Source organism: Ursus americanus, chromosome 3, assembly GCF_024610735.1.
Source record: "Ursus americanus isolate L20-20 chromosome 3, mUrsAme1.1.p, whole genome shotgun sequence".
Classification (NCBI taxonomy): domain Eukaryota; kingdom Metazoa; phylum Chordata; class Mammalia; order Carnivora; family Ursidae; genus Ursus; species Ursus americanus.
The window spans coordinates 50,462,533-50,485,213 of record NC_142129.1 but is presented as its reverse complement, the minus strand read 5'-3'; the positions used below and the strand labels follow the sequence as shown (position 1 = coordinate 50,485,213).

Below are 22,681 nucleotides of genomic sequence, written 5' to 3'. Positions count from 1 at the left end.
ATTTCAGAGAGACAGAATGCATGCGTGCAAGTGGGGGGAGGGGCAGAGGGAGAGAATTTTCAAGCAGACTCCCCACTGAGCTTGGAGCCCGATTCAGGGCTCAATCTCATGACCCACCTGAGCCAAAATTAAGATTTGGATGCTTATCTGACTGAGCCACCCAGGTGCCCCTCTCTAAGAGTACTTTCAAAGAGGGTTTTGTGTGGTTGATTTTGTAAAGTATTTAGTGTCTCAGGTTATCTTTGTTTTTTTTTTTAAGATTTTATTTATTTGAGAGAGAGAGAGAGAGTGAGTGATCGAGCATGAACAGGGGGAGGAGCGGGGGGAGAAGCAGACTTCCCACTGAGCAGGGAGCCAAAGTGGGGCTCGATTCTAGGACTCTGGGACCATGACCTGAACTGAAGGCAGATGCTTAACCGCTGTGCCACCCAGGCGCCCCAAGGACCTCTACATTTTTTAATTGTTCATCCATTTTTTTCTTTTTATCCCTTTCTGTTTCTTTTTGGGGGGATCTGAGGAATCCTGACTTAACCATCTAGCTCACTAATTGGTTCTCTAGCTGTATCCTTTTTGCCATTTAGTGAATGCATTGTGTTCTTTGTTTCAAAGATTATTTCTTTTATACCTAATAACCAGTTGGTCATTGTTTATAAGTACATGGTTTTGCTTTGTGTTTTCAGTATTCTTTCTTTTTGTTGAGAGTATTATGTTTATTTTGAGTTCTTGATTTTGCTTCCTTTTTATAAGGTGGCTTGGTTTGTTACATTCCTTTCAGAGTTCTCCTGTTAGTCACACATTTCATCCTCCTCTGTACCTCCCCTCAAAGATCTCATATTCCCTTGGGGAACTATAAGCTATCTTAGTTCTGTGCTGTAGTGTAGGTATGGGATAGGGTGGTAGAGGGGTCCTAGGGTGGGGTGAAAGCTTGGAATAAAACTTCAAAGACTTCAGATGGGTTTAGGGAATAGGATGGGGTTGTTTCTCAGAGCTTCTAGGGTTACAGTTTGGGTTCACCTACTTCCTGTAAGCTTTTCTTCTGAATGATCTTACTCTTCAGTGCACCTACAAGCCCCTCTGCCTTAAGACACTAGTCTTTTTCAGGGGCTATTACCCTTAGGTGTAAATGCTACCAGGTAGTCAGGGGGAAAGGGAAGAAAAGAAAATGCTTAGGGGATGGCCAACTTTTCTGTACTGGTTATCAGTTTTTGCCTCATCTAGGTTCCTGTACTGTACTTGTATACACATATTGCTTCTTGCTTTGTGCTGCTGCTTTGTAGTGTGAGAGAGAAGGGCATATGAAGAAGGTTCTCTTTTCCCACATGCTATTTTCTGCTGTGGTACAAGCCTTCCTCCATTTTGCAGTGACTTGCTCATTGCTAAGCACCAACTATCTTCTGTCTTTCCAAGGGTTTCTTAGAGTTTTGGGATAAAAATTTCTGGGATTTTTGTAAGTTTTCCTCTTGTCTCAGTGACATTTCTAGGGTTTTATTCTTAGAGCCACTAGGCTCTCTTGTCTCTTCTAGTCCTTTCTAAAATGCTTTTTAAGTTCATATATATGTTTAGTGTCTTCCTTAATTGGAATTATTTGTCTTTTACTGCTATAGTCCAAATAAATCACCTTCTAGGTAGTTTTATATTTTCATATCTAATGTTTCTAAGTTTAATTTATAAGATTCTTAAGGATAAGGATTCAACATACTACTTTTCTGTCTCACAGATTTTCATATGGTGCTTGAATCCTAATATGAAGTTAATAAACTTTAATAAACAGAATATATTTCTATAGGATTTGTCAACCTCTTTAGAGGCAGTATATGGACAGGCCAAAGAAGGGACAAACTCTGAAGAAATACTTAAGAAATTTTATGTCTGGAAGTGTGATAAAAGAGAGGAGTTCACCAGTGTTAGAAATGAAACAGAGGTTTCTCTACAACGTCTTGTAGCATGGTTCCAGAACACTGTAAAGGTAATAAAAGCTCTTGCCCAGTGGTGGTGTTGGTGTTGTAGCCTAAACCAGGGTATATGGGTTTTTAAATAATTTTCCAAGTATAATTAACTTCTTTTCTGTGGAGAAGAAAGGAAGAGGAAGAGAGGGATTGAGGGGAAGAGGGCTGGGATGGAGGATTGAGGGATTTACATATTTGTGTTCTCTAGGAACATAGATGAAAAACAGTTTCATAAGCCGTTCTAGGTATAAGATAGTATCACTGCAATTTATTACAAGTGTAGTGTATTTTCTATAGCTATAGTGTAGAGATAAGGGTCTTATTGTATATACATGTGATTTAGATGGTAGTAGAGCTTTCTTTGTTTAGTTTCTTTTTTAGCAAGACATGTATGTTTTAACATTAGTTGGCTAACTACTCATGCTGAACATATGTTAATTGAGAGTGTTTAAGTCTTTTAAGTTTTAGATATCTTAAATATCTTAAAGATATCTAACATAAATGGAGAATACTAATCTCAGTTGATACTAGATATTAGAAATGGTGTTTTGTGTATTATTCTTTTTAGTTCTTATTTATTCTTGTAAAAACACCATGTAATTTTCCAAAAGCTGTGGGGGCATGTAGTTTTGTATTAATATATTTGGAACCCTAATTAAATTTCAACCTTATTTTGTTACTGATTCTCTGTTTTCTCTGTTTCAAATTTCAACCTTATTTTGTTACTGATTCTCTGTTCTTCTGTCTGCTTTACAACCTTCTCAGCAAGGGCAAGGACACCCAAGGTGTCATTTATCGGTGTGAATGATTGACATATATGTATTTCTAGCTTCGTTTTGGGGGGAAAAAGTCCTTAATCTTCGAGCTACCTCCAGAACTCTTCATTTTGGTACTTGGATATATTAACATAACTAAGTTGCTTCTTTGTTGTAATTTGTTATTGATCAGAATGTCTTTCTGCTTAGGTTGACTATTATGTATCCTTTTCTTTCATTTCCATAGCTGTTCCACATCTCCATAATCACATATCTAATTTCTGAAATCAAAGTGACTGCTTATGACTTTTATGTTCTATATTATAATTTGGGCCCATGATTTTATTCTGTTTAACACTTTATTATAAAGCTTATTTCCTGATAGAAAATACCTTTGTTTTCCTAATGAGATGGAAGTCATCTGGGTTTAATCTTTAATTTTTAATCTCCAGGTTCCTAAATACTTAGTAGATCATTACTAAATAACAGGCATAATCATATGCCTTTTTTGTTAAAGAGTTGACATTGTCTGCCTACTACCTATCAGATTTGAACTATTCACCTGAGCATTTAAGGTTCTAACCAGCTTTTAGTCAGACTGCTTCTTTTACTATCCTCACAAAGTCTTGGTCTTGTTTCTGTTTCCTTCTTTTCTTTTTCTTCATACTTTTCCTCTTAAGTCTCTTAACCACAGATTATGTTAAAAAATCTGTGTTTTGTGTGTGTGATATGTGTGTGCCTTTTCTTTTTTGATGTGTAAGTTTTGGGAGGGAGTACGTTATCTTTCATGTGTATCCTTACTTCCCCCACATTGCCCAGTGCATAGGCTAATGCTCTGCTTTAGGTATAAGGACACAATACTAATTGAAATAATTAAATGAGACACTTTCATGTTTTAATTTTTTGCAAATGAGGCTTTTGATCTCTCTGTGGAAGAATCACAAACTTCTGAAGACACAATCAGTAGTCTGGATGAAATCCTAGAGAAGAGTGAGTCAAGTGTCTGCAAAGAGCTGGAGATATCTCTGATTGTGAGTATTGATATTCTGTATTACTGCTTCCTTTGAAGCAATATAGTTTTTCTTGCTAATTAGAAAGTATGAAGACTGATCTTAGTTTTCCTCTTATAGACCTATTTGAAATAGTAACATTGTTAAATTCTAATCCAAACACAATGCAAATTCTTATTCTTCCACAGTGATAATTTCATTTTTTTAAAGTTTTTATTTTAATGCCAGTTAAGTAACATACAGTGTTGTTACATTAGTTTCAGGTGTATAGTACAGTTAACTCAGCACTTCCATACATCATCCTGGGCTTATCTTGACAAGTGCACGCCTTAATCCCCATCACCTATTTAATCCATGTCCCCACCCCCTTCCCTTCTGGTAACCATCACTTTGTTAAATGATGTGTACTTTCTTTTTTTTCTCTTCAAATTTTTATTCCAATTCAAGTTAGTTAACATATAGTGTAATAGTGCTTACAGGAGTAGAATTTAGTGATTCATTACTTACATTTAACACCCAGTGCTCATCACAACAAGTGTCTTCCTTAATACCCATCACCTGATATTTTCATTTTAATAGGACATTTCATGTTAAAAAAATAAAATCTAATGTTTAATTCTAGGAAAACTACTCTTAATCTGAGTGTATCAGCTTTCTGTGTCATTTGATTGAGTCCATCACACCCAATGACTAAGAAAAGACTTTATTAGAATTTGTGAAAAATTAAGATAAAATCTGGGAAAGCTCTGGAAGTATATACAAGACTGATTAGTAGCTCTCTTTCTGTTCTGTGTATGTTCTCTATTGTCATGCCAATTTAAAAATTAGTGTAGCTCCTCAAAAGAGCATTTTGTAATGTTATTATTGTTCAGTGGGACTCTTTTCCCAGTTTTTCAGGCTGCTTATCAAAGTTTCTTTGGTTATATTGTTCCTTTTACTTGCTTCTTTTAACCTTTTGCAGTTTTATTCAGGTTGGCATTGAAAAACACATATACATTTCTGTATTTTCCTATTTTTAAATAATTTTTAATAGTATTTTTAGATGGTTTAGTCAGACTTTATTATTTTATTTTTTATTGTTCAAGTATGATCAACATACAATATTACATTAATTTCAGGTGTACAACATAGTAATTTGACATTTGTATACTTCGTTCTCACCAGGATAATCTTAGTCACTGTCAGTCACATTGCAAGACTATTACAGTATTATCGATTGCTATACTGTACTTTTCATTTCCATGACTTATTTATTCTATAACTGAGAGTTTGTACCTCTTTTTCAGACTTGATTTTTAGAAGTGGTTGTTAATAGATGATTTCTAAAAATAAAGTGTTGAAGTTCTATGTGTTGTTTAGTTCTAAAATTTAGTGTAGTGGTATCCTTGATTTCCTTTAACACTACTCTAGAAAGCTGTAGGAATAATAACGTAATGGAAGCAAAATTTTCTGTATTAACATCTTTGACATCAGTCTCTCTTCTGTCTAGAAAGAGATATGTGTTTAAGAAATACTTTGAAAAAATTGAATTTTTAAAAAGGCATTATTTTAAAGTTTATTCATTGTTATTGGAGGTTTAAATTATTTTGGATACTCTTTTGTGAATAATTCCATATGTATGATTTATTTCACTTAGGAGCAAGGTGATGCAGACAAGGAGATCATTTTAAATACATATAGTCAAGTGCTACAAAAGATCCGTTCAGAGGAAAGGCTTATTGCTATAGTACAATCCAAGTACAAGGACAGTATTGAGGTTGGATTATGCTTTATTTTTTTTGGACTTCTATATTGATGCTTTGAATTTTTCTCAAGTAGTTTAATACCTAGTGTATAGGTAACTAATTATTATTGCTAGAAAAACAGTATAGTTATCTGATGTGTAATTAAATTCACCCTGCAGTGAAAACAGTGGTTTAATTGGTAAAAATATATTAAATTTTTGGATTGCCTTAAATCTTTGATTTCCTTGTGTTCTTCAAAACTTAACCTTTACTGGGGGATCTGGGTGGCACAGTCTGTTGAGTAACTCTTGGTTTCAGCTTGGGTCATGATTTCGGGGTCAAAGAATGGAGCCCGCCATTGGGCTCCACTCTCAGCACAGAGTCTGCTTAGGATTCTCTCTCCCTCTCCCTCTGCCCCTCCTGCTCATGCTCTCTCTCCCTCTAAAATAAATAAATCTCAAAAAAAAAAATTAAACCTAATCTCTACCTGTGCAGGTTTACAGTAGAAAATTTGCTAATACAGAAAGATAAGAAGAAATGAAAGCATTGATAATAATTTCCTTAGCCTAAGAGATAGATACTCAGGGCTAGTTTCAGAGTATTTTCTTTTTGGAGGGTGACTTATATATATGTACATATATCATGTGCATTGCGTTGTTTTATAAACTGTTTTGAAAATGTTTCTTCATTTAATAGTATATTATAAATACTGCCCCATGTGATTAATGATTTTATATTGTCATTTTGAGCAACTAAAGCATCATCACTTGCATAGATGTATAATATTATTTAACCTTCATCTGTGTTAGATGTTAAGGTTACTTCCAATTATTTTTAACTATAAACAACACTGTACATAATCTTTGTTCATAATTTTATGTGTTCCTCAGATTCCTAAAAATTGTTAATTACTAAGTCAAAAGGAATCGACATTCTTAAAAGTTGATACATATTGTCACACTTCTTTGGGGAAGGTAATTTTAATTTATATCCTCACTAGAAATTCAGTTTGCATCATATCTAGCAAAGATATAGATAGTTCTTAGCTTGAAATATTTCTCTTACCTTTGCTACTCTGATTGCTGGGACTCATATTCTCCTGAATAGGAATGTGGATAACTAAGAAATCAGTTAGTAGGTTGTCTTTTTGAAAATTGTGGAATTTCTTATTTCAATCCAAACTCAGTAAATACTAGGTGAATCTTAATAGAGAAATAAGAAATGGTCAGTAAATGTCTTCAGTGAATATTGTTGTCTATGTTTTGAAAATGTAATAACTTTTTTTCTTACTTAGTTTAAGAAGCAGATTATTGAATGTTTAAATAAGAGCCCCAGTGTGGATCACTTGCTGTCCATTAAAAAGACATTGAAAAACCTAAAAGCTCGACTGAGATGGAAATTGGTTGAAAAGAATAACTTGGAAGAAGTAAGGAAACACTTGGTTCTTATGAAATTCCATGTGTACCTCATTTTGCTCTGCTTCCTGAAAATAATGCGTAAATACATTCTTTAAAATAGAATTCTTATTTACATTTTGTTTTATATATCTTATCTTTTTTTTCTATGTATGAAAAGTTATTACATTAATAGTGTAAACATATCATTAGATGTTCTTTGAAAACATTCCACATGGCTGCCTTTTTTAGTAACATAAATATTTTAGAACAATTTAAAAATTCTTCTGTTTTAGACTGTTACAAGACCTAATAGAATACAAACCTATTACATTCAAGGTATCCCCTAAAGGTAGAATTTTGTCATAAGGTATTTTTAAGATCATGATGTTCTCTGTTAGCTGTCTTTTTAATGGCTGGACATACTATTCCTCCTAAATATTCTAAGTTGTTTTCATACAATAATAGAACTGGAAGAATTCAGAACTCTAATCTGTACTACTAACCTCGTTCTTTCAGTTTGAAACTGAATAAACTGGTAATTCTTTGTGTTCCCCTGAGGATCGATTTATGAACAAAAGCAATCTACATTATGTCTTAATCCAACTTGAGTTGGCTCTTCCTCTTTGGAGCACTTGATTGGACTTGGAGTGAAACTAATTTAATGGTTTAAGATTTTTTCTAGTTTTTTAATCCTATTCTGGACTGTGGGGAATGGGGTCTTTTTTAGTTTAATTTTTTAACTTTTGGAGAACTATAACATAGAAAACATATATACTTTTTAAGGTGGTTTATTTATTGTTGGAGTTTTAAGGAGTCTTTTTGAGGCCTACATTGTCTTTCCTCTAATAGACACACCATAAATACATTTACTCTTTTTTTTTTTTAACCAAATCTCATGTAGAAAACAATTCCAAGGAATTTAGTTATATTTTGGTTCCTATTCTTGACATTTACTTTATAATAGCAGTTGGTCATCTTCTTAGAGAAATTCTGCAGCAAAGTAAGAGACAAGAAAAATATGTGTTGATTTTATGTCTTTATTTTTTATTCCTTTTTGTAAGTTTGGGAAAAGTCGTTGTTAGAAAAAGTAAGTGTTATGAGGGTCTATTATCTGTTAGATACAGACGGATACACAGAAATCAGAGTGATTTGCTATAGAAGTTGCATTCTTATTAGGAAGACTTGTTTTTGGTCTACTTTAATAAGCTTGTAAAGTCACTTTTTTCTTTCTGGTCAAAGTCTGATGACCATGATGAATCTGAAATTGAGAAAATAAAACAAGAAATAACTCAATTGCGTGATAGAGTCTTTCAGGAAATTTATCGTGAGCAGGAGGAATATGTAAGTATTTAGTTCTTTTTAGTTTTGAATTAGTTTTTACTGTAGAAATTGAATTCATATATCCATTTTATGAAGTGGACTATAATGACAAGGTTAGAGATTATATTTGCATAGTTATGTTTGCATAGTAATTATGCGAATTTAGATATTAATTTCTGATGATAATTCATAACTATTGTACCAAATGTGGAAATTACAGAAAATTATCAAGAAGAAAAAATATCACCTGTAACTTTTCCATTCAGTTATAACAGTAGTAGTCACTGTTAACTTTTCACTTAACTTCCTTTTAGTCTTTTTTCTGCCTGTTTTTACAAGAGTGGAGATTATACTGCAAGCATACTTCTACATATTGCTTGATTTCTGTTTTACATAAAGATTTTTTCCTTTAATAAAATCTAAATCAACACTGTTTAAATCTAATGCTGCAATGAAAACATTAATGGGGCAGCATAATTTAGTTGAAGAATATAACAAAATGCAACTACCTGAATTTTGGGGGGAATTTACATCTTTAAGTCTCCATCCTTATGCTAATATTTTGTGACCTTGGGAGAGTGTGTCTGTGTATTTTTCTCTTTAAAAGGGAAAGAAGATGACATGCTTGGGTTGCTCAGTCTGTTGAACGTTAGACTTATAATTTTGGCTCAGGTCATGATCTCAGGGTTGTGAGATCGAGCCCTGTGTCAGGCTCTGCACTGGGTGTGGAGCCTGCTTGGGGTTCTTTCTCCCCCTGCCCTTCCCCTCCTGCTCATGTGTGCAGCTTCTCTTTCACTCAAAAATAAATAAATAAATAAATGGAAATAATATTATATTTTATGTTTCAGGGATGTTATGGGGGAACAAGTAAGGTAAACACTGCTTTGAACAATAAAAATACAATGAAAATAATAGGCATGAGAGAGGGAGACAAACCATAGGAGACTCTTAACTACAGGAAACAAACAGGGTTGCTGGAGTTGGGGGCAGTACAGGGGATGAAGTAAGTGGGTGATGGGCAGTAAGGAGGGCACTTGATATAATGAGTACTGGGTGTTATATGCAACTGATGAGTCACTTGAACTCTACCTCTGAAACTAATAACGTGCTCTATGTTAATTGAATTTAAATAAAAGAAAATAAAAAAAGAAAATATAGACATTCTAAGCGTTATGCTTAATTTAGCAAGTTGATCTGTGTGTGCTTAGTTATTCATCTTATGAACCTTAGATAAAATAGCTATCTCCCAATGAGTTGACAAGTGTCTAGAAGTTTTACTTAATAAATGTGACAAACGACTTTTCTAAGGATCCTCAGTTTTCACATTTGCTTCAAAGTGGCTTTTGTAGAGCTGCATATTTGTTTCTTTCAAGGCTTTTATGATATTTTCCTTTCTAAATGAAATAGGTATTATTTTAAAGTGTCAGTATGTTCTTAATATTTTGAGAGATGACAATTTTATGATGCAAATTGATGTTATCAACACACATTTTCATTTTAGCTTGGAAGTGAGTGTATACTTTGATCTTAGGCAAGATCTTGTGCCTATATATGTATACCAAGATAAAATTGATAATTAAGTTTTTCTTCTGTTAGTCAGATGGTAACTCTGACCAATGATGCCTTTTGGTTTTCATTTGATATTTCTTGTAGTAGAAGGCAGAATCAGTGATTACATATCTTATTAGGTTATACATCTTATTAGATTGTATATCTTGTTAGATTTATAGTAAGGGAGATAGTAGTATGTTATTTTTTTCCTGAAGAGCAACACGTCACATTGAATATATATTGATTTATAATAAAAAATATTTTTTAAATTTAGGAGAAGCTGAATAGCTTGGTACAGAAATGGTTCCCTGAGCTGCCTCTGCTTTATCCTGAAATAGGGTTACTTAAGTACATGGTAAGCTTTGTTGCCCCTGAGAATCACTACTTTGTAGAGGGTTGAAAAGTGATGATATAAAATTGTGTGTCAGTGTTAAATTTATGCCATCCTTACTATGAAGATGTTCCTGATGAATAGTTTCTGGGTATTGTAGAACTTTTCCTCAAGACTATCTTTAGTATTGGCGTATTGTATTCTAACGTTTATATTAATTTGCATGTTTTTCTCTGTTTTCTCTTTTCCTCATATCTATACAGTACATTGCATGCCACTTGTTTGAATTACAGGTATTTATTTTTTGAAGTGGTAAAGCAATTTTAGCTGTTGTTTCAAGAGTTAGAATAAAAGCAGGACATTGCCAGTCATGAGGAATTTAAGCAGAAAATATCTTTTAAGTTAAAGCAGGCTGGGAAAGAATTCTAGAGAATTGGTTAAGTAGAGATGTTGACATGGGCATAGTTTTCTAGGCCTGCAGGATTCAAAGCCTGGGAGATCAATGCATTGGACAGAAGGCCGGTATGGAGCAGGATTGGTAAACTCTGGCTCTCAGGGCAGAATCAGTTAGCTCTGTGTTTTATATTGCCTGCTAAGGATGAGGGATTGGATGAAAGATCTATTCTTTAAGATTGTCATTAAATTCATAATAATAGCTTAAATACAGTACAGATATGGTTGTATACATAGAGTTATGAACTCATGAATATGTAAGATTAAAGTCACCTTAAATTGTTAAAGCAATTACTGTAAAATTTTTCCAGACTAGACTTTAAAATAATGTGGGATTTTCTTCGAGGTTATATAACTTTAGCTTAGACACTCATGTAGGATGGATGAGTGAGTATGTGTGCTGTGTAGGACTTGAAAAATTAGAAGTGTGTTGATCTCTTTATTGTGGAAGATTACAAAACGTTTTAATCATAGCTGATGGACTCATTTAATGATTTTAAGGTGTTCGACTATGATGTATGCCTAGGAAACCTCTGTAGGTTGATTATATTTTGTGGTTTACTTAAATAACATTGACAACACATAACAATAAAAGCAAGAAAATAATTTCACAACCCCTCTTACTAAAATTACACCACAATAAATTTACCTTGATCTAAAATGTTGATCATCAGGTTTTCTCCAAAAAATTTATTCCTTTTAAAAAGTGGCAGAAATATCTAACAGAATTAAAATATTTGAAAACCATTTTCACTTTCAAGGATTCCACTTCAAACAGGGGCAGAGGTGTTAGAATTACTTGATAGTAGTCATGATTTTTATACTTCTCATTCTTATTCTACAACCTTCTTTGTATCTGTCATCATTTTAATATTTTTAGGAAACACATGAAGTCTTCCAAGTAAACATCAGGGTTTTTTGGATGCATATCTGGTTAATCCCAGTCATATTCAGAATTTGTTCTAGAACTGTAGCAGCCATTAAATGTATGTTGATTACGCTTTGGGTGAGAAGACTTCAAGAGACAGGAACTGGAAAAACTAGGAAGCTTTCAGTATTTTTATTTTACAAGTTTCTCCAGTAGGGTTGATGATGTCCAAATCATTTCATAGCATGTAACTAATTATGTTGATGATATAAAAGTACTGGGATGGTTTGGATTCTTTAACAAAAATTTGTGCCTAGAACTCTGGTGGTCTTCTTACTATGAGTTTGGAACGGGATCTTCTTGATGCTGAGCCCATGAAGGAACTTAGCAGCAAGCGCCCTTTGGTTTGTTCTGAGGTTAATGGGAAGATAATTCTTTTAAAGGTAAGTTTAAGTTCTGTCTTGTGGAAGATTCAGAAGTATAAAGGGGGAATGGTGGTATTACTTTTCAGGAAAGTGAAAAATCCACTGCTTGTTTTCTAAATTATATGAGTTGAGGGGCGCCTGGGTGGCTCAGTCGGTTAAGTGTCTGACTCTTGATTTAGGCTCAGGTTGTGATCTCAGGGTTGTGAGATTGAGCCCCACATTGCACTCCATGCTGGGCATGGAGCCTGTTAGAGACTCTCTCTCTCCCTCTTTGTCTACCCCTCCTCCGCCCCACAGCCCCCTCTTCCTCCCTTAAAAAAATTATTTGAGTTGACTGGCATGATGCTTATGTTTCCTGTTTGGCTGCCAGAACTAATTTTGAATTCAGAGTTTTCCTCATTTCCCTAAATAATACGTATCTTTAATAGGATATACTTGGCTTTTCTTTTTTGGGTGAACTTACTACATTCTATCCAATAACCTTTTAAAATTCTTGCTTTACTTACACTTCTCTTTGAAATTTCAAGTTTTGCCAATACAATTTTCTGTTCTTTGATTTCTTTATTGAGCTGGGAAACTGTTAATCATAATAGGATAATTAATTTGGCCCTAGTGGCAATGCATTATAGAATGTATATTAAGGTACAGGCAGAATTGTTCTTTCTTTTGTAAATTATAGCATTCAAGGCAGATAGAAAAGGTACTTACTTACTTATACAATTAAAAGATGAAATTAGATAGAACTTAATTTATATAAAAATCACTATGTTTAAGTTGAAATGATGTATAATTAGAGTAAGATTTTTAATGTTGGAGTTACCATTGCCTCTCTTTTTGGTTCCAGGGCTATTCTGTAGATGTGGACACAGAAGCCAGGGTGATTCAGAGAGCAGCCGCCTATCACAGAGCTTGGAGAAAAACTAAAGAAGAGTCTGGATTACTACCATTGATATTCCTATTTTTATGTAAGGTAAAGTTCTTAGCTAATCTGTTGCCGAAAACATTTTATTTACAGTAAATTTTAGCTCCAAGTTTTAGAGAGGTAGTTTATTCCTTTTAACATAAAGAAGAAGTTATCTTGTATAATTGATGTATACTAAAAATACATTGAAGAATTTTTCACTTTGAGTTTCATTCTATTTTGCTTTTAGTCTGATCCTATGGCTTATCTGATGGTCCCATACTATCCTAGGGCAAATCTGAGTGCTGTTCAAGCCAGTGTGCCTTTAACTTCAGAAGTAAGTAAAAACCACTATTTCCATGGATATATTAAATGAGAAAATAACCGCTAATGTTAGAAGGCATACTGTATGCTTTATATACTATGTAAATTTTTGACTGGTATTATGCTTTGTAATTGCCACATCAATCCTGTGATATGAGTTATCCTGTTATATACAGATGAGAAAAATGAGGCTCACAGAGTTTAAGTGACTTGCACAGGACTCTCAACAAGAAGCAGAGATGGGAATTGAAGTTAGGTCTTTTGGAACCAAAACCCATGCTTATAACCATTAAGCTGTGCTGTATGTAAATTGTGTGGTATAGCACTTGATATTGTAAGTGCATAAGTGACAGCTTTAATTTGCATTGTAAATTTGAATTAATAATAAAAATAGAGGATGCCCTGATTCCTCTTACCTGGTAACACTATTTAGTCTCTCTTTTCTAGATGCTTATATGCACATTATTTGTAATCTAAGTCTTCTTAGAGACTGCAGTGTTTTAAGTTATATGTGTATGGTGTTACGTTATCAGGGCTTCTGGTCTTCTATTTTTTCTCTATGCTGTATTCTTATTAAAGGTTCATTTGGAAGAAGCTTTACTCACGTCTGTTAAAGTCTTTTAATTAAAGGAAAGCTTCAGGTATTAAAATGATATGCCGACTTTCTGACATCTTTTGTGTGTACTTATCTGTAGGAAGCTTTAAAGGTCATGAAAGGTGTTGCCCAGGGCCTGCATACATTGCACAAGGCTGACATAATTCATGGATCACTTCATCAGAACAATGTATTTGCTTTAAATCGTGAACAAGGAATTGTTGGAGATTTTGACTTCACCAAATCTGGGGTAAAGTATTGTGGTTTTACAAATAGGTTCTAGACCTCATTTAATATTATTAGACATTAGTTCAGCCTTTTACATGATATGGTAATTTATTCTAAGAACTTTGTTTTGGTTAAGCATGTAGTGTCATGTAGTGTAAGCAACTAACTATTACTAGCTAGGTGCTAGATGCTAGAACAAGAGTTTTTAGATTTGTGCATTATATTTTTTAACTCTAAGTATTAAGAGCAACCTAACATTACAGTCAATGGCACTGAAAACACTAATGATGAATTATTTTATCATCATCAAGAAATATTTAATTGAGGGGCGCCTGGGTGGCACAGCGGTTAAGCGTCTGCCTTCGGCTCAGGGCGTGATCCTGGCGTTATGGGATCGAGCCCCACATCAGGCTCCTCTGCTATGAGCCTGCTTCTTCCTCTCCCACTCCCCCTGCTTGTGTTCCCTCTCTCGCTGGCTGTCTCTATCTCTGTCAAATAAATAAATAAAATCTTAAAAAAAAAAAAAGAAATATTTAATTGCTTGTAAATACACAAGGAAAACTAGGAGGCCATCTCCTATCTCCCTTTCTGCTGGTGCCTTCTCCCACCAGTAGATTAAATATAGATATACATACTTTGCTAATTTTTTGATTAATGAGATATTTTTAGAAACTTGGGAACTTTGGACGTTTCCATTTAGTTTAAGTGATGGTTCAACTATGTTAGCTGCTAATTTGGTATCATAATTTTAGTGCCTCAGAACAGGCAATTAGTAAAGATAGGAGTTTTTTAAAAAAAATTTATTTTTATTATTTATTTATTTGAGAGAGAGAGACAGAGATAATGAGTGGGGAAGAGAGGGAGAAGCAGGCTCCGTGCTGAGCAAGGAACCCGATGGATGTGGGGCTTGATCATAGGACCCTGGGATCATGACCTAAGCTGAAGGCAGATGCTTGTCCAACTGAGCCACCCAGGCACTCCTAAAGATAGGAGATTTTAGACAATGGAAGAGCATACCGTGATTTTTTTTTTTTTTTTTTTTGTAGAATGGGCAGGCTCAAAATATACATGATCACATGGGAACAGTTTTCTTTTTTAAAATAACAGCTTTATTGAGATATAATTCACATAATGTGTACAATTCAGTACTAGTTTTTAGTATATTCACAAAGTTGTGTATTGATCACTACTCTTTAATTCCAGAACATTTTTAACACCCCCATACAAATTTGCAGTCACTCCCCATTTCCTCCTTTACACAGCCCCTTGGAAACCACTAATCTACTTTTGTCTCTGTGATTTACTATTCTGGACCTTTCCTATAAATGGAATCATACAATATGTGGCCTTCTGTGATTGGCTTATTTCATTTAGCGTAACATTTTCAAGGTTCATGTGTCTTGTAGCATGTATCTGAACTTCATTCCTTTTTAAAAATGCCCAAATAGGGGCGCCTGGGTAGCGCAGTCGTTAAAAGTGTCTGCCTTCGGCTCAGGGCGTGATCCTGGCGTTCCGGGATCGAGTCCCACATCGGGCTCCTCCGTTGGGAGCCTGCTTCTTCCTCTCCCACTCCCCCTGCTGTGTTCCCTCTCTCGCTGGCTGTCTCTCTGTCACATAAATAAATAAAATCTTTAAAAAATAAATAAATAAATAAAAATGCCCAAATAATATTTTGTTGTGTGGATATACCATATTTTGTTTTTACATTCATCAGTTGGTAGACATCTGGGTTGTTTCTATTTTCTGATTATTATGAATAATGCTGCTGTGAACATTAGTATACAAGTTTTTGTGTGGACATATGTTTTCATTTCTCTTGGGAGTGGAATTGTTTTGCTATATGGTAACTCTTTGTTTCACTTTTTGAGCAACCAAACTGTTTTCCAAAGTGGCTCCATCTTTTTACGTTCCCATCAGCAGTGTATGAGGATTTCAGTTTCTCTACATTCTTGCTAAGATTTTATTGTCTGAGCAGTTTCCCTTTGACTAGTATAAGTCTTAATGCTTTACAGTTTGGTCATTTGCAAGTCATAAGGTAATGACACCTGTGTATATGTAGTCTTAATGGTTTTCATATGGTAGCTCAAAAAGATGAGAAAATGAACATGTAAAACTATAATGAAATGCTGGATTAAGAAAGATTTATACAAAGGAGATTTATTGAAGTATTTTTTATCATATTTATCTGAAAATTAAGGTAATGTCTGAAGAAAAATGACTGAATTAGGAGTTTAAAAAAGTTCTCAACTCTTAGGGATCCTGGTTAGTTTACCTTTTGAGCATGCCATATGCACAACTATGTATATCATGACTATTTTTCCTCTTTTATACTGATTTGTCAACTGTTATTATCTCCCAAAACATTGTTTTAATCTTCATTTAAAATTACTTACTCTGAAATACTGCTCAAACTCACCTTTGCTCCACTCTTTTCATACTGCTCTCAGATTAAAGTATTAATCAGGAAGAAAAATTTGAAAGACAGTCTGTTGTCAAGATCATTGCTTTTCAGACTTTACAGTGCATATGAATCACCTGAGATCTTGTTAATATTCAAATTTTTATTCAGCATTTCTGGGGGAGATTCTGCATTTCTAACAAGGTCTCAGGTGATGCCTTAGCTATAGGACTTTTGACCACACCGGAAAGGTAGTGGGAGGAGAGGAGGTAATTAACTTTTAGTGATAGTAATTATTGTGCTAATTACTTTTATCTTTACAGTAACTCTGTGAGATAGATATTTCCATTTTACAGTTAATTTAGGCTCAAAGAGTTTAAAGTCAAGATCACACAGCAAGTAAATGGGAGAGTGGGAATTGCAGCCAAGGTCTGTCTGAATCCAGGGTTCATGTTCTTATCACTGACCTGACACGTAAGAAATGGTATACTTAGAAAATAATCAGTAAGGAAGGAAAGTACTTTGTAGACTTCCAGTTTTCAAAAAAGCTATTTAGAACTTTCAAAATTAGAGAATAGCACTCCTTCTTGCCCTTATGAACTTTATTATTAAAAGAGATTCCAAATGTTTAAATAATCGGTGTTCCTTGGTTTTGAATCTACTTGAGTCTGTAATGTGAAATGTAACCAAAGTCTCACTGTCAATTTTATGAGACTGATTTTAAGAGCAATTTATAATAGCAGAAATTGGGTAAAAATATTTGAAAGCAAGAGAGGATGAAATATTTCAAATAACTTTGTTTTTTGTGTTGATTAAATGCAGAGGACTTCACAGAAGGCTACCTCATCTGTATTGCCTCTAAAATATTTAACTTACTGTTCTTGTAGAGTCAGCGAGCCTCAGTGAACATGGTGGTTGGTGACTTGAGTTTAATATCACCTGAACTGAAAATGGGAAAGCCTGCTTCTCCAAGTTCTGACTTGTATGCTTATGGCTGCCTTTTATTATGGGTATGTTATTTTTTTATTGAAATAGATTAGTTGTATTTATAAAAATGTATAAGTATGTGCAAATATATTTATTTATATTTAAGTATATAAAGTGATGATTTTATAATGGTTTTCCTCAACGTATTGCTCTGGATAAAAAGCAGTGGTAGCTCTTTAGTAAAAAAATTTAGTAGAAAATTGTTTTTTTCCCTTTTTAAAAAAAGTTTTATTGTAAGTTGTATACTTCCTATCACCTATTGTATACTTACTACCAATTGGCTTGATATATATTTTACATATCATGCTATTGTGTTAGTTTTATTAAATCAAGATTAACAGTAAAGATGATTTTGTCCTATATTAATCTATAAACAGTTCATGCATATGTGGAAAATGTTAAATGAGCCTTGAGTGAGTGTTCCTGCTTTCACTATAGACCAAATAACTGCTTTTTTATTCATGGCTTAAATTTATTCTTCCTACAAATTATGAGGGGTTAAGTATTAACAGGGAAGGGATGTCTGTTTTTACTTCTTTTACTTAACATTGTACTGGAGATTCTAGCCCAGGGGTTAGCAAAATTTTTTATAAAGGGCCAGATGGTAAATATTTTAGGCTTTGGGATCCATATGGTCTCTGCTGCTGTGGAAAGTAGCCATAAATACACATAAATGAATGAATGGCTCTGTTCCAATAAAACTTTGTTTATGGACATTGAAATTTGAATTTCATATAATTTTCATGTGCCATGAAATAGTATTCTTTAATTTTCTTTTAAACATTTAAAAATGTGAAAACCATTTTTGGCTTATAGGCTGTACACAAATAAGCAGTGGCATAGTTTGGCGTGCAGGCCATAGTTTGCTGATCCTGGTTTTAGCCAGTAGGATAAGGCAACAAAAAGAAATAAAATGCATACAGTTTAAAAAAGAAGATGCAAAGCTGTTTTTATTTAAAGATGACAGGATTAATTATGTGTAATCTTTAGGAATGTACTTAAGAGCTACTAGAATTAACAAGTTTAGCAAGGTTGCAGGATGCAAAATCAGTATAATAATTGTTTCTATATACAAGCAACAAAAACAGGAAATTGAAATTAAAAATCATTTACATGGGTATCAAACATGGAATTTTTAGGGATAAATATGACAAAAAATGTGCTCCCTGAAAGCTATAATGTATTGTTGAGAGAAATTAAAGAAGACATAAATAAATGGAGAGCTGTATCATGGTCACAGACTGGAAGACTGAATGTTGTATGGATGTGAATTCTTTTTTTTTTTTTCTTTTTTAAAGATTTTATTTATTTTTGAGAGAGAAAGAACACGAGGTGGGGGAGGGGCAGAGGGAGGGAGAAGTAGACTCCCTACTGAGCAGGAAGTCTCACTGACATGAGGCTCAATCCCAGAACCCTGGGATCATGACCTGAGCCGAAGGCAGATGCTTAACTGACTGAGCCACCCAGGTGCCCCTGGGTGTGACTTCTTAAAAAAGTCTATGGATTCAATACAATTTCAACAAAAATGCTTCTAGGCCTTTTTTCCCCTTTTTTAACAGTAATTGACAATCAGGAATGATTAATATGAAAATACATAGGAACTGGGGTAGCTAAAACAGTTTTGAAAAATTAAACTATCTGATTTTAAGACTTAATAAAATTATAATGAATCAGACATTATGATGTTGGTGTAAAGTTAGACATACATATCAATGGAACAGAATAAAGGCAGTAGAAATAGATGAAATAGTAGAAATATATGATCAGTTGATTTTTGACAAAGATTTCAAGGCAATTCTGTGAGGAAAAGGATCATCTTCAACAAATGGTGCTGTAACAATTGGATATCTACATATAAAAAATAAACTGACTTAATCCTTGCACAGTTTATAAAAATTAACTCTAAATGTATATTAGATTTAAATGTAAAACTGAAGTCTTTATTTTATTTTATTTTATTTAAAATCAATTAATTAACATATAGTGTATTATTAGTTTCAGGGGTAGAGTTCAGTGATCCATCAGTTGCATGTAACACCCAGTGCTCATTATATCAAGTGCCCTCCTTAATGCCCATCACCCAGTTACCCATTTGCCCACCCCTATTCCCTCCACCAACCCTGTTTGTTTCCTATAGTTAAGAGTCTCTAATGATTTGTCTCCCTCTCTGATTTCATCTTATTTTATTTTTCCTTCCCTTCCCCTATGTTCATCTGTTCTGTTTCTTAAATTCCACATATGTGTGAAATCATATATTTGTCTTTCTCTGATTGACTTACTTTGTTTAGCCTAATACCCTCTAGTTCCATCCATGTCATTGCAAATGGTAAGATTTCATTTTTTTGATAGCTGAGTAATATTTCATTGTATATGTATACCATGTCTTCTTTATCCATTTATTAATGAATGGACATCTGGGCTCTTTCCATAGTTTGGCTATTGTGGACATTGCTGCTATAAACATTGGAGTGCATACGCCCCTTAGAATCACTATTAAAACCTAAGTCTTTAAAATTGGAATAAAACATAGGAGATAATTTTATTGACTTTGAGTTTGGCAAAGATTTTTTGTAATAGGATATTAAAAAACATCCAGTATAAAAGAAAAAAATCAATAATTCAGATTTGATCAAAATTCAAAACTTTGCTTTTCTAAAGACACTGTTACAAAAATGAAAGGCATTAATCAGCATTTGTTATTTTGAGCTTAGAGACCTTATACGTGTGTTGTTAGATTTATACCTAAGTATTTCCTTTTTTGGAGCTATTGTGGTATTTAAAAAAAAGTTTTGGTTTTTTTAGTTCAAGCTCTTTTTTTAAAAAATTATTTTATTGATAGGAAAGTTAGTTTAGTACCAAAGATTATGTATACTTTGATCTTTCTTCTCAAAGAATTAGGCAAGTTATAGGAAAAACATACAGAGCAAAATTTATAAAATGACAGAAAGTCAGGACCTAGGGGCTGTGTTTGAAAGGGATTATTCAGAGTTAAACTGGAACCATTCATTGTCAGAGGATCTTATTTCCAGGGCCATGAATGGATGACTGTCACTTTATTGCTTTTAAAAGTTTTAGAATTAGCAAAAATAAAAATAACAGCTTATTTGATATTAAAACTCTAAAATAGATATTTTGGTCATATCATAAGATATTTTGGTTTTGAGTAATTTTTTGTTATGATACCCAGATTAAATGATGGAAATATTCTGAAGACTGCTTTCAACTACAGAAAACTGGCGTTTTGAGTTTTCTTGACCCTTCTACCTCCAGTAAACCATAACTTTTCACTGGTACATTTGAAAGGTTGTTTATCTTAAAGTCATTTGTATAAGACTCTTCAATTCTTGGAACACCTGGGTGGCTCAGTCTGTTAAGTGTCTGCCTTCAGCTCAGGTCATGATCCCAGGGTGCTGGGATCGAGTCCTGCATAGGCCTCCTTGCTCCACAGGGACCCTCTTCCCTCTGCCTCCTGTTCTCCCTGGTTGTGCTTTCTCTCTCTCCCTGACAAATAAATAAAATCTTAAAAAAAAATTAAAAGAAGATTCTTCAATTCTTTTTAGGTTATAATGAAATTCTTTTTTAAAAAATTTTATTTTAGAGAGAGACCTCCCGCCTGCGTGCGCATGGGAGTAGGGGGAGGGGCAGAAGAGGAGAGGGAGGGAGACGGAGAGAATCTCAGGTGGGCTTGGAGTGAGTGTAGAGCTTGCTACTGACTCCATGTCATGACCCTGAGATCATAACCCTGAGATCATGGCTTTAGTCGACACCAAGAGTCAGATGCTTAATTGACCGAGCCACTCAAGCACCCCGGTTATAATGAAATCCTTAAAGGCTTTGCTGGAAGTTAGTTTTAAAAATTAGAGCAATTCTGACATTGTTGTATTGAAAAAATGTTTTTGAAACACAAAAATTCTGTTTTTGTGTGGGTGCTGCTGTGAGGAAGCTGAGTAATTTAAAGAGAAGTGAATGGCGCCTTTCTTTTATTGAAATGACACTTTTTCAGCCTAGTCTAAAATGCAACCTTTTTCCCTGCTTTAGTTTTCTCCCAACGTACTATGTTTTTCTTTTTATTTATGTTTATTGTTGTCTGCTTCTGCCAATAGAATGACACAGCTCGTGTTCTTATTTGCTGCTATATCTGTAGTGTGCCTGGTGCAGAAGAGGCACGCACACATTAATTGAGTGAATGCATGTCTTTATGATATCAGAATGAATGTTTAAATTTTAGCCACAATTATGTACTGAAGTAGTAGGCTTTTTTTTTTTTTTTTAAGTATACCATGTTTTCTTGGTGAGTTCATCTAATCATTTCTTATTTATGGCTCCTTGTACATTTCTTTGGAGCTTTGTTTGAATATTTTTAAAAATTCCAACTCCTAATGTGTTTCTAGGAGATGTTAGTAGTCCTACTGATCCATTGAACAACTAACCTTGGGTTTTGTGGACAACAACTTGAGATGTATACCTTCTTGCAATTTCAGTTACCTTCTAAAACCAGGATTTTGTGATCCCCTGTGATTTTTCTTTCACAGAAGTAGTAGAATTCAATCCAATGCATTTTTATCTTGACAGGATTCTCTAACCTCTCGTTTTACTATAACTGCTTTTAAATCTCCAATACGTTTTGTGTACTGTCTTTTCTGCTCGTGTATCAGCAACCTCCTAGCTTCTCTTCTTTCCTTCATCAGCGTTGAACCCCATCATAGAAAATCCAGACTATACTGTATTCCCTTTTACTCCTTTTCTTCTCTTTACCTCTTTAAGACCTTAATTTTAGGTATGTTTTATGGCCTGCTATATATGCTTAAAAAAGTTCTTCCCCATTTAAAAAAAAGTTTTATTTTCAAGTGTGAATAAATTTTATAAAAGTCATTTATTTGATTTTTTCCCACAGTATGACCAAACATTATTAATTTAAGGACATTATGTCTGTTTATAACATGATGATTATATCCTCCCTTGCTAGGAGCACATAAAGCATGTTTGGCACTAAACTAAGTACTTTAAGAAACTATTTCATCATCCTTGTGAGGGAGCAAGTCTTTTGAGGCTCTGTGCAGACCACCTTCTCCCTTCACTAAACATATTATTAAGTCTTGAAGGCATAGCCATCACTGAAGCTGATGATGAATAGTTGCCGAAGGGGGTCCAGGGCTTAGGAATAAGTTACCAATAAATGTCATCGCACTGATTACTGTGAAGTCCCTAACATTATATAATCTGCTTCTCAAGGCATCTCTAACCTTATCTTCTATGAGCTGTTTAGTGAGAAGTCCTCTTAGAAAGTCTTGCAGGGACATGTTTAACATTTCTTTTCTATTTAGGTGTACTTTTCACACATTATGCTTTGTTTTGATGCTTAATCCAAAAATAAGAGACAGTGGGAAAAATAATATTCCATATCCTGTCATTCCTTTAGATCCAGCTCATGTAGCCTGTGATGTGTGCCTCTCAGGAACATTCCAATA

At 34.0% G+C, this 22,681-nt stretch overlaps 1 protein-coding gene across 2 annotated transcripts in view; it reads left to right on the top strand.

Annotated features, from left to right (window-relative positions):
• Nucleotides 1–22,681, top strand: part of STK31 (serine/threonine kinase 31) — a 75,131-nt gene that overhangs the window by 35,141 nt on the left and 17,309 nt on the right. For both annotated transcript variants that reach the window (XM_045793021.2, XM_087860966.1), the window contains exons 12-22: nucleotides 1,787–1,966; nucleotides 3,616–3,732; nucleotides 5,348–5,467; nucleotides 6,730–6,861; nucleotides 8,072–8,173; nucleotides 9,978–10,058; nucleotides 11,673–11,798; nucleotides 12,625–12,750; nucleotides 12,932–13,018; nucleotides 13,701–13,850; nucleotides 17,114–17,236. In XM_045793021.2, the coding sequence (XP_045648977.1) occupies nucleotides 1,787–1,966; nucleotides 3,616–3,732; nucleotides 5,348–5,467; nucleotides 6,730–6,861; nucleotides 8,072–8,173; nucleotides 9,978–10,058; nucleotides 11,673–11,798; nucleotides 12,625–12,750; nucleotides 12,932–13,018; nucleotides 13,701–13,850; nucleotides 17,114–17,236 (1,344 nt within the window). The remainder of the gene's footprint in view (nucleotides 1–1,786; nucleotides 1,967–3,615; nucleotides 3,733–5,347; nucleotides 5,468–6,729; nucleotides 6,862–8,071; nucleotides 8,174–9,977; nucleotides 10,059–11,672; nucleotides 11,799–12,624; nucleotides 12,751–12,931; nucleotides 13,019–13,700; nucleotides 13,851–17,113; nucleotides 17,237–22,681) is intronic.